Source organism: Haliotis asinina, chromosome 12, assembly GCF_037392515.1.
Source record: "Haliotis asinina isolate JCU_RB_2024 chromosome 12, JCU_Hal_asi_v2, whole genome shotgun sequence".
Lineage (NCBI taxonomy): Eukaryota > Metazoa > Mollusca > Gastropoda > Lepetellida > Haliotidae > Haliotis > Haliotis asinina.
Genome location: NC_090291.1, coordinates 37,567,300 through 37,578,941, shown reverse-complemented (window position 1 = coordinate 37,578,941; position 11,642 = coordinate 37,567,300). Strand labels below are relative to the sequence as shown.

At 41.6% G+C, this 11,642-nt stretch overlaps 1 protein-coding gene across 1 annotated transcript; it reads right to left on the bottom strand.

Annotated features, from left to right (window-relative positions):
* Positions 1-6,647: 6,647 nt before the first annotated feature.
* Positions 6,648-11,332, bottom strand: LOC137258613 (uncharacterized). The gene is made up of 3 exons (XM_067796312.1): positions 11,229-11,332; positions 9,630-9,796; positions 6,648-8,161 (listed from the first exon to the last, which is right to left on the bottom strand). Exons 1-3 carry the CDS (start codon positions 11,330-11,332, stop codon positions 6,648-6,650), a joined length of 1,785 nt encoding a protein of 594 aa, XP_067652413.1.
* Positions 11,333-11,642: the final 310 nt, after the last annotated feature.

Sequence of the window (11,642 nt, the reverse complement as noted above, 5' to 3'; positions counted from 1 at the left end):
CCATGTGTTTCTTCTGTGTGGGGTGAGATTAGTTTGGTGCAGGATGAGTGAACCAAGGTTATGGGATAATTATAACACAGATGGAAACTGATCTCAGATAATGGATCTGTGGATCGGTAATTGATATTAACCACTGAAATCTATTGCCTACAAGTTTGTTTTTTAAAGTCAACGAATATCTGAACTACCGGATTCCATTACCTACAAGCTTTTTTACAAAGCTAATGAAGATTTGAACAATTGGAATGTGTTGCCTATAAGCTTGTTTTACATAGGTAATGGAGATTTAAACAACTGGAATCTGTTGCCTACAAGCTTGTTTTACATAGCTAATGGTGATTTGAACAACTAGAATATGTTGCTTATAAGCTGATTTTACAAAGCTAATGGAGATTTGAACAACTGGAATCTATTGTTTACAAGCATGTTTTACAAAGCTAATTGAGATTTGAACAACAGGAATCTGTTGCCTCCAAGCTTGTTTTACATAGCTAATGGTGTTTGATCAACTGGAATTTGTTCCCTACAAGCTTGTTTTACAAAGCCAGTAGGGACAATACATACCGTGATGGCAGTTTTTAGCGTTACAAGCCCCTGTGATTTGAACAACTGGAGTGCATTGCATACAAACGTGTTTTACAAAGCTAATGGAGATTTGAATATCGGGAATTTATTGCCTACAAGCTTGTTTTACAAAGTCAATGGAGAACCACTCGAATCTCTTGTCAGCATGGCATTGAAACCCTCATGAAAATAGATGTAAATGAAGTGTGGATCAATTAACACGTGTTCCTAAACTATTTACTGTTTGAAGGAACCGTCTCTCCAAATGCCCTAGGACCTGTTGAACTTTATTGTGAGATGTACAAACAAGTACATGTACATATCAATAGGCGATACTCAAGGATGACATATTTTGTTGTGATTCTTGTTGTGAAAGAGCGTCACACCACATTGAGAGGCACAACATAGCCAGCCTATCATCCATTCCTGTCCAGCTCGTGTTATTCCGGGACAAGCCGAATAGATACGCGTGCGCATCTCGAAGAATTCCATATAGGCGTAGGAACATCAGAACTAAGTCAAACAGGAACGATAACTCTATCCCGGTTTGATTCCAGTGATAATTAATATCACCGAAGTACTCATACATTGTATTGTTGTTTTTGTTTCAGCTAATTTATTATAAAGAATTAAACCTCCTAGCTACAATTGAAAGAAGGAAAGACAAATAGTGTTTAAAGACATATTCGGACGTAAATATTAGAAGATGTTCACCTTATATTTCCTATCATATTTCTGAAAAAGATTTAATAATTACAATTGGGATTTGTTTTATTGAATATGCAAATAAAAGTTATGAAAAAATCCATCTACATAAAATTCCAAAGTAGAAACTCAAAACCGCTTAAAACTATTTCTCAAAATGAATGCGTGTAACCTTTCTGTCAAACCCCAAGTGCGATTTTCAGTGAATTTGCTGAAAAATATATGAATGACCCTCCAAAAACGCAGACTAAAATATTCCAAGAGGTCTGAAATATATGCCCTAACGTCAAAGATTGAACAGTTATACAGACACAATGTTATAGTTTTAAAACGCCAAGCGATTTATCATCACATTTCCTAAAACGGTTGGAAGCGCACGTACAATCACTATAACAAGCCCGCAAAATCGTCGGAAAAACACCCAGCTGGAACAGTGGGAGCCCTTATGTCAACCAACTCACGTGCGTATATTTGAATCACTCGCCGTCAGCCGCTTGATTTTTTATCAAAACCTTCACAGTAGACAGTACAATTCTGTTAGCTACGTTCTTTGTGCTTTCAATATGACAATATCTTTTTTCATTTCTTAAACTATGACATAATGCCATAAAGGATTTAAGCAGTGGGTATTATTTTTATCAAAGCTCCGCAACCATTATGCGCGTTCTGATTGGTTTCTGTTATTTTCGCACATAACAAGCATCGAGTGGAGGACGAGTCTTCTTGGAAGTGTGGTGACGAATGCCTGTCGTCTGCCCAGACAGCATCCCTCATCGTCTGGTCCACATGTTTACGTCATATGAGGGATGCAATGTGGTCCTGAGGCATGACGGGGCAGTCTTTAGATTTGGCTCGGCATTTTTTAGATCAGTAACAGTCTTCAGCTGAAAATAAATTATTTGTAAGTAGTTATTTATGAAATGTGTTAACAACTATGAATCATACATACAGGTGTGTCAGATATTTGGATATTAAATCTTGCAATTTATAGGATTTCCAGTCAGTTTAAGAACAACCGGGCCAAATGTACACTGAGTTGACCTCGGACTTTCACAAAGATGTAAGGTCCCTACGGTTAAATCCAAGAGGCATGCAAGAGAACCACGTGGAATCAGCGACCAACTCCTCCAGCACCACCTCACCGCATTGACCTGGATGGAATCCCAGATGAGTTCATGATGACAATTGGAGATGCTCAAGAACGATTTCTGATTTGTGACAACGGCCCTAACCATCCCGAGAGAATTATTGCCTTTGCGACACACAGAGGCTGAAGGTTCAATGTAACGGTAAATGGATCTGCACCCCGCAAGTTATGTGAGCTTATTTCCTTCCGAGCGTCAGATATTAGCAGCTACAATCTTAGGGAAAACTTAGGAAATACAATTTGTCATTGTTGTCAGGTGTACTGTCTGAGAACTCCCTTCAAGAGCATTACAGCAGACTATGCCTTCCTCCCCAACAAGACCCGTGTCTGTTATGAAGAGCTCCTGGAAGCTGTTGTGGAAGTGTCAGGAACTGGATTTCGATCTAAATATACACGTAACAACTGTGGTCAGTGACTTTGAGGATTCTGTGCTTGGAGCCATTCCTGTGCTGTTTTGGCCGGATGTAAACTCTCGTGGGTGCTTTTATCATTTCACTTAGGCAACATGCCACTACAACACCAATGGGGGATTTCGTCAGAATTGTAAAATGCTGGATGCGTTTCTTCCAATAAAACATATGGAAAAGTGTATGAAGTCTGTGAGGTCCCAGTTACCTGATCAGCCAGAAGGAGAGGAACTTTGAGAGGACATGTCAGTGGCGACTTCAGGCGCAGGCAGGGGTAGGATTTACTGTGAGTGAATATCCATTCGCACCAGGTTACACTGTCAGGCGATCTAAAGACCAACGACCATATGGTCGAAGTCTGGACCATCGTTGCACCAAACAGTCATTGACGGATCTTGCAGGAACTTGAGGAATCTTGCAATGGCCGGCGGCATGAGTGGCAGAGATCTTGTTTGGTGATCTTTTCATTTAGCCCCGAGTATCTCACTGTACAGAAAAATGTGGTGAAGCCTATGGTGATGTCTGAACCTGTCAGCTATGCATGTGTTGTTGGGCTTGTCTATCAAAATGTCCATGTTTTAAAAAGGACGACATGTATAGAGAGCGATATCTCCATCCTTTGGATTGATGAAAACAGCCTTTAAGTGCCTTGTGCGCTTTGTTGTAAATAAACAGGCGTCATCGGGAGAGAACATATCCCCCGGGGCCCACATATTTGAAGGAACAAATCATCTGACGGTTACTTAAAGTCCAAATCGTTTCCATGGAAATAATGGAAAATATAAATGCCAACAGTCTGTAAATAGCTAAAGGCACGATATTAAGATCTGCCTCATAGATTTGCTACGTTCTGTTGAAAAATATTGTGCTCTGGATAATAAATCCGCTCGGTCACCCGTACACGAGGTGTTGTTGTAATATGTATGGTGTATCCTCTCTAAAGCTACAGTTTATAATATAAAAACAGATAAAAGCGTTTGACAGTCAGTGTGATGCACCCAAAGTGCAGTGACTATTGCCTGTCGCTTATGCAGGACAACCTCGAAAACGAGTCACAGAGTGTGTCTACGACATGCTGTCACTAGTGGCCGAATTACTGAGGCCAGTAAAAGTCGACTGATGGTTATAGTAGTGAAGGTGATTAGTTGAATGACGCGATCTTAGACTCTTTCTACAAAGGGCATGAAACATAGATCGCGCCGTTTCCAGAAAAAAAATTTCCTTTTAAAAGCGTTCATACCTGGCCCAAACTGTCTCAAATCAAAGATTCACTGACATCATCGATCTGAGGCGCACGTAAAATATCACGTCCACCACACCACGTCTTAATCAAAACTTGCATTCGATGCACGGACTTCCACGCTGAACTGTATGTATGTTGATTGTGTTACGCCACAATACAGTCCAAACAAATTGCAAAGATATATGCGTGTGCATCTTTGTTGACCTCAGACGTCGGCTACAAAATCCTGGAAGTTTCCAAACTAGTCGACCCGTGAAGTTCTAGGTCTTCAACAACCCATGCTTGCCACAGAAGGCGACTATGCTTATCGTAAGAGGCGACAAACAGGATTGGGTGGTCAGGCTCGCTGACGTGGTTGGCACATGTCATCTGTTCCCATTTGCGCAGATCGATGCTCATGTTGTTGACCACTGGATTGTGTGGATCGGACTCGATTGTTTACAGACCGCCGCCATATAGCTGGCATATCAGAGTGCGACGTATAACTCAACTGACTCAAGTAGGAGAATGTTTGTTTCGAGCTTATGATACGATACACCAACTAATCCAGTCAGAACAAGGCAGTCCAGTCGATAGGCAATCACTGAATGCGAACCGCCGAACTCAAATTCTAACTCTCAATCCTTATGACAAAGTATAACGTTAATTAGGACACTTCTTAATGGGATAAAGTAACTGTGCATAATATGAACGTTACATTAAAATCCTAAATAAACTTGCAGCAAAGCTCTTTGCTTAAAAGAAAATCTCATGTCATGTATCGCGGATGCTATGTCCACTCTGTGCACAATGAACGTATTCACTTTTGTATGTTTTATGACACCTGACGTTCACCAATCTCATATTAAACTTTAAGAAACTTGAAGATAATTATTTAGCATTTCAATGTTAGTGTTCAAACCTCTCTAATTTCAGCGCGTACGTCATACCACGGGTTACGGAAGATCAGCGTCTCTGCGACGTGGGTATGCTAGTGACCAAAATGAATTGGTTATTCTTTAAACTTCTTTAAATCTCACGAAAGCCTTTTTATAAAAATGCTGTTGGCACATGTATCAGACAGGAAACCAAACAACGTACCATATATTCCCGTGAGTAATTCAGGTGTTTATGTCGGAATGTCACCGACAGCACACTCTCAGCCTTCCGCTTAACTCAACACTGGTAACGATTCACAAACACGTGTTTATGACAGAGTTCAGTGGATACAAACATTTCTCTTGACTATTGAGAATTGTTAAGTGTTTAAAGATAGCACGGTAGTGTAGTACCAAAAGTATGTTTGTTACAGGAAGTCAGACAATATTATTCAATCAGTTCAAAATCACAATTTATTTCTGGAACATCGAGTACAAGTTCTTGAAGGTTTATAAGTCATTTCCAAATGACTTGCAAAGTGCATCTACACACTTACACCACACGTTCGCAAATTACTTACACATATTCGTGACCGATTGACTGAATAAATGGTTATCGTGAAAACCAGTAATTGATCGATCCTGAACTAGCCAACTATGCAGGAGACCTGTTATACTAGCCACTGATATAGGCAAGGTCGCATGTAATAACTGTTTTATTCCCTCTTTTCTCATCCATTATATACTCTTCAACAAAATAGGGGATCTTCATATTTTTTTATTTACGATTAAAAATATTTAGGAGATTTATCGGAGTCAATCAATGTTGATATGAATGTTTTGAGAGTGCCTCACCACTTGCACTTCCTTACAACTATAGTTATTTAGAATGTAGTCTCTTTTGAAAGATGATTGGTGTATGGCATGTACTTTGAATGTATACGATTTTCATTTTAAAACAAACGACTAGAAACAAACACTAATAAATGTGTGATGGAATTATCAAAATTAATGTTCTAAGTGATTTCTTGACCTTGAAAAAAACCCCGTCAAAATCAAGAATGGGACCACATGCACGCTTATGGGGCTACTGCGTTGTGCACGTGCATATCATGCGTTGTATTTAGGGGTGGTAATAGAGGGAGATGGTGGTGCGTTCATAGGATTACTGTCCTTGAAACGTTTGTTAACGTTTACACTTCCTGTCCGAACTGAAAGTTCATTATTGCCCTACTTTTTTTAAAAGATACTGCGGACCCACTGAATCTCTCCGAATCCCTCACAAATCTCAATTTGCACCATCCTAACACAGACCGTGTTGTGAAACATGGATATGTACAACTCTTTCACACATCCGGCTAACATGTGGACCCCGATCATTCGTCTTTATTAATTACATACTTACGGCAGGTCGTAAAGCTACCAACGCCCTGTGGATATGGACAGAACGCGGACCTCTCTGTAGCATACTGTAATTACCTCACGTATAAACCATTCAAATATAGAAGAAATATTTCTTAGATGTTTGTTCTTGGTCGCATCTCGTTCGATTCGGGCGTTTGTCTGAAATTCGGACAGGTTGAAGTGAAAAGGGTTTAGTCAAAAGGAAATAATACAAACCGTCAATGGACCCTATATGCCCCAAACGGCTGTGATATAGGGTATTTTTCACAGATTTAAAATTATACCTCATACCTGATGTCACTTTACAAGGAAACTGTTGTTTATCGAACATGGCCTCTTTTCTTTTGAACGTCACTCACTATGCTAAAGGGTCGTTCTTTTATCATACAGTTTCTCACGTTATTAATAATTATTCCTCGTTTTTCTTCAGTGTACTTCAAGGTCCTCATTGGTCTTGGGGATTTCAGTTTCCTTGGAGTTTGAACTTGAACAAAATCACGTGCGGAATTCGAATCAGTCACCAGCCTCCCCTCTTTACTTGTTCCAAGTCCTCTGCCTTTGTCCGTTAATCTGTGATTCGGGATCCTTCTTGGAAGCTTGGATTCTGCACTTTTGTTTCTAGTTTTCAAAAGATTTTCAAGACCTTGAGCCTTTTCCCGCATCTGCTGTCTGGCAGTTTGTTGTTGGTCATTATGACTCAGAGCCTTTCCATTTCTTCCTTCACAATCAGTGTTTCTCACGTTTACTTCTTCTCCTTCCCGTTTCCCACAAGTCTGATAAAACCTCTCGTTCACATTCCTTGTAAGTCCTTCGATGATCTGCTGGTTCAGTTTGTCATTTCCTAGACCTCCTGTAACTACCTGTTTTCTTGGAGATTGGGCCTTCTTCTCACGTTTTACTCGTATCTCTGATCGTTTTGGGGACGCCTCCTCGACTGGCGGGTCTGGAACACTTGGCTGTTGTTGGACCTCTTTTACATGCACTTCAGTGTCCTGTTCCTTTTCCGCTACCACATTCTGTCGAAACGTTTCCATCGTTTCTGTGAGCTTCTTTTCGAAAAGTCGGTTCGAGTCTTTGATTTCATCGGGTAGGACACGAAGTGTTCTAGTCTCTTCTACAGCTACTGGATGCGCATTGTCGTCACAACTACCGGTCGATCCCATCCTACCGGAAGTTGTAAAGGTTTCTGATTCTCCCAGCATTTCCCATAGTCTTTGTTGGAACAGATCACTATCGCTTGCCCCGGCAGCTTTCTCACCTAATACTGCAGTCTGAAACGCTGTTCCGGGAATATTTGATGTAGAGCCAGGGCTTATATCACTATCTTGTATCCAACCGTTTCTTATAGCACTACGTGCAGGGGATCCTCCACCTCGGGGAGTGTTTGGCACAGATCTAGCCCTCATAGTATCGTCTTGCCCGCTGTATCGATGGAGGTTCTCAGTGTTGTTCTCATGCTGACCTAAAGATGTTTCTGCAGATGCGTGGTAACGCTGATCATACCGAAACGCTGAATTTCTGGTAAGCTCCGTCTGTAGCCACTGGAGCCAGTCTTTGTCATACAGTATATACCGTCCATTCTGGGCCCTTGCGAACAGCTGGGGCAGCGCGGACCTTGACCTGTGAAGCAGGTATCTCGTCTCTACCTTCATGCGTCGTATACGCTCCTCCAACTGGGCAAATCTTGAACCTAGCCTGTACCTGTGTTCGTACTGATCTTCGTACATGCTGTAGTGGTCCAGCATCTCCTCCTCCAGACGACGGATCCGCTCACATCGGGTGGTCAGTCGGGCGTGTTCATTACACAAGGCAGCCACGTCATGAAGGAACAAGTCTGAAATAAGTAGAAGATTGTCATCGAGAAGTTTGGACAAGCCATGAGATTAGTCATAATTATGAGTTGGGCGGGTGATGGTTCATATATTAACTTTATAACAGTTTCTTTTGTTTATTTAGATTGTATTTTCAGAATGTTTGTGTGAGTCTGCAATAAAGGTTTGTTGTTTAACCCCACACTCAACAATATTTCAACTATATGGCAGGTTTGAATTTGGACCAGATAATCCAGTGATCAACAACATGAGCATCCATCTACGCTCGGATGCGACACCTGTCTGCAATAGAGGTACGGAGGTTGGTAATGATCATAGACAACTAGTCGGTAACGAAGGTGTAGTGTGTTTGGCAATACAGCGGATTGGCAAGTCTGGAGTCGACAATGGTAATGTCACTTAACAATGCAGATGCAGTCATTGTTTAGGCAATGAAGAGACGAAGGTTAAGCGATGACGGTGCGGTTATATGACGTCGATGACGTGGTGACCCTGTAATGAATTAATCGGCTATCGTCTTTCCCGGAAGGGGGCGGTGGGGGTAACCTAGTGGTTAAAGCGTTCGCTCGTCACACCCAAAGCTTGGGTTCAATTCCCTATACGGGTACAATGTGTGAAGCCTATTTCTGATGTCTACCGCCGTGATATTCCTAGAATATTGCACAAAACGATGTAAAACCACACTCTTCCACGAAAGTTTACACAACATGAGACCAAATAACTGTCTTCAAAGTGTGTAGGGTTCTGTCAGTGTACAGGTGTCTACGTTTGACCATTTGTACTAAAATAAAATGCTTCACAGTGAAATATGACTCAGTAAGAATTGAAACCGCTAAAAATTAAACGAGGATTGAGTAACGGCGATAAGAAGAGCGTAGTCTTGTAAAGCGGGCATATATTAGAATATATTTACCCTGTGGTATGTGTGATTGTTTGTTCTCAGATAAGTGACTGATTCACCTGAATTTGAAACGTTGTCGTCTTATAACGAGGACTAGGGGCGCTGAAAGTGTATAGGTCCAGGTTAGGTTTTATCTACGTGTTAACTAAGTGAAGTTACAAGTGGCAAATATAGCACTGTTCGTACCATTATACCACAACAATTCACTGATAAGGTGTTTGCTTACTAATCTCGGACATGTGGTCAAAGTGTTTGCTCATCATGAGTTCGACAAACGGAGCTGTTTATGTTACATCACTGCATTTTAGAGCTTTGTTGTCAAAGACGCCGTAAGAGACACATCGTCGGAGTGTCTAGATAGTGGTTAACGTGTTCCCTTGTCATGCTGAAGACCAGAGTTCGATTCATGGGTGAAATGTGTGATGCCCTTTTCTGGTGTTCCCCGTAGTGTTATTGCAGGCAGTTCTGCCGTGGTGGATAATAACAGTTTAGGCAGATCTGCCAGTGTTTTTTTAAACAGTGTCTTCTGTCGTGCTGGACTAAAACATCGTTGTTCTAGGCTATGTTACCTGTATATCTGCGGGAGTAATCCTCCAGGTAGAGATGATCCTCGAGGCAGTCGTTGCACCTGCTCCAGTAGATGCCCCTATCCCAAATTTCCATGATGTAAAAGCGGAGAAGCTCACAATTCAAACTTGGTCTTCCTCTGAGATCCCCAATGCACCAGTAAAAGTCACTTAGATAAAGTCAGTTGACACAAGGCTCTGGATCTTGAAGTCTTGTAAGACCAGTTGTTTTTCTCGAAATCAAGATTACGTAATCCAGGCCGAACCGTGGACCATCTAGATTCAACGGCTGTTGTCACTGTTATCATATCGTCACAAATTCCATTTCAGTCAGCCAAAGTTGGTAACCTAGATTTTCTTTAATATTTCGTTCTTCCAGTTGTTGAAATCTATGATGATGTTTCGATCAGTGGGAGCAGATGCATCTTCTCTAGATCTGTCTCTACAGCTATTGTCCTTTATCCAGGCTTCCAAACTGCATTTACCAACTAAAACAGTATTCCAGTCTGTACATCAGGATGTCATCAAGTGATTGCTGGAGGGAGAACATATTCCTGAGGAGTCTCGCCAGTGGGTGACCCGAAACTAATGTGACGGCCTCGTTCTCGCTCAATGTGTTGCTACAAGAAGGCTCAATCTGATAAGCTCAATGGAAGCTAATACGCCATGGCGGGTTAGCCTGTTCTGATTAAGAAGACTGACCGATTAGTTTAATCTGTGATAGATCTCACTTATATACGTATTGTATTACTCTGATGCTATTTGACATTATAATTTGTTAACATGCAAACCGTATCCAATGTACGATAAATCATTACGCTTAAGAGGTTCGGTGTGTGGCTCATTTGCATACATACGCATGAAGACTTCGCTATGTTAGTACAGGTGTTTGTGAGGAATCTGTCATGTAGGCTAGTTTTTGAGTTGGGTTTTATACATGAATATCAAGGACACCATAAAATCGACTCCACACACTGTATTAAAATATGGAATCAAATCCGGGTTCAGCGAGCAGCAGGTTTCGACACAAGTCACTCGTACAGTGGGATGGGAATCGTCCTAAATATATCAAGGCGGTTTGTGACCGATCCAACCTAACACATTGAAGGCAGATCTGCCATGGGGAACTTAAGATCTGCCATGACTTTTTAGGCAGACCGGTTGTTATTTACTAAAACAGTGCAAATGTGCTAAGGTGGACTAAACAGTGTAGGCAGTTCTGACATGTTGGACGGAGATCTGTCATGATGGACAGAAACAGTGCAGGCACATCTGACATGGTGGACGGAAACAGTGTAAGCTGATCCGCCACAGTGGACGCAAACAGTGTAGGCATATCTGAGATGGTGGACTAAACAGCATAGCAGATCTGACATGGTGGACGGAAACAGTATAGGCAGATCTGACATTGTGGACTAAAACAGAGTAAGCAGATCTTACCATGAAGGACTAAACAGCATAGCAGATCTGACAGGGTGGACTAAAACAGTTTAGGCAGATCTGCCGCGGGTAACTACACCACCGTTATTCAGGGCTATTTTACCTGTATATCTGTGTGTGTAACCGTCCAGGTAGAGATCATAGTCCAGGTAGTCGTTGTACCTGCTCCAGAATATGTCCGCATCCCCAATATCCGTGGTGTGAAAACGGGGAAGCTCACAAATAACACTTGGTCGCCCTCTGAAATTCACTGAGATTTCACCCATCATATCAAGGGAGATTATGAATTATCAACCCTGTTTCAGACAAACCGGCGTCTGGTAAAAAAATAACGCCCACACAGTCAAGAAGAGGCAGCTGTAGTCTAGTTTTGGAGTACAGGAGCAGTTATTGAATAAAAATCGAACTTGATTCTTCCTGCATCGTGTACAAGGACGCTAGTTAAAACAGGTATCGTTCACTGTAGTTACAGGACCCGAAGACTTAAGTACGGCTTATATACGCACGAGACAAAAAATGTACAAGTTGGGTCCTAAATATTCCTGCATTCTGTTTTACAGTAGGCTTTGACAAAAC

Bases quoted from the DNA above. Each gene is read 5' to 3' on its own strand.
- LOC137258613 (XM_067796312.1), bottom strand. From the start codon at position 11,332: ATGGGTGAAATCTCAGTGAATTTCAGAGGGCGACCAAGTGTTATTTGT. The intron at 9,797-11,228 runs GTACAACGACTA...ACTTTATCTAAG, and splicing joins GCGGACATATTCTGGAGCAG to TGACTTTTACTGGTGCATTG. The intron at 8,162-9,629 runs GTAACATAGCCT...TACTTATTTCAG, and splicing joins TTACTCCCGCAGATATACAG to ACTTGTTCCTTCATGACGTG.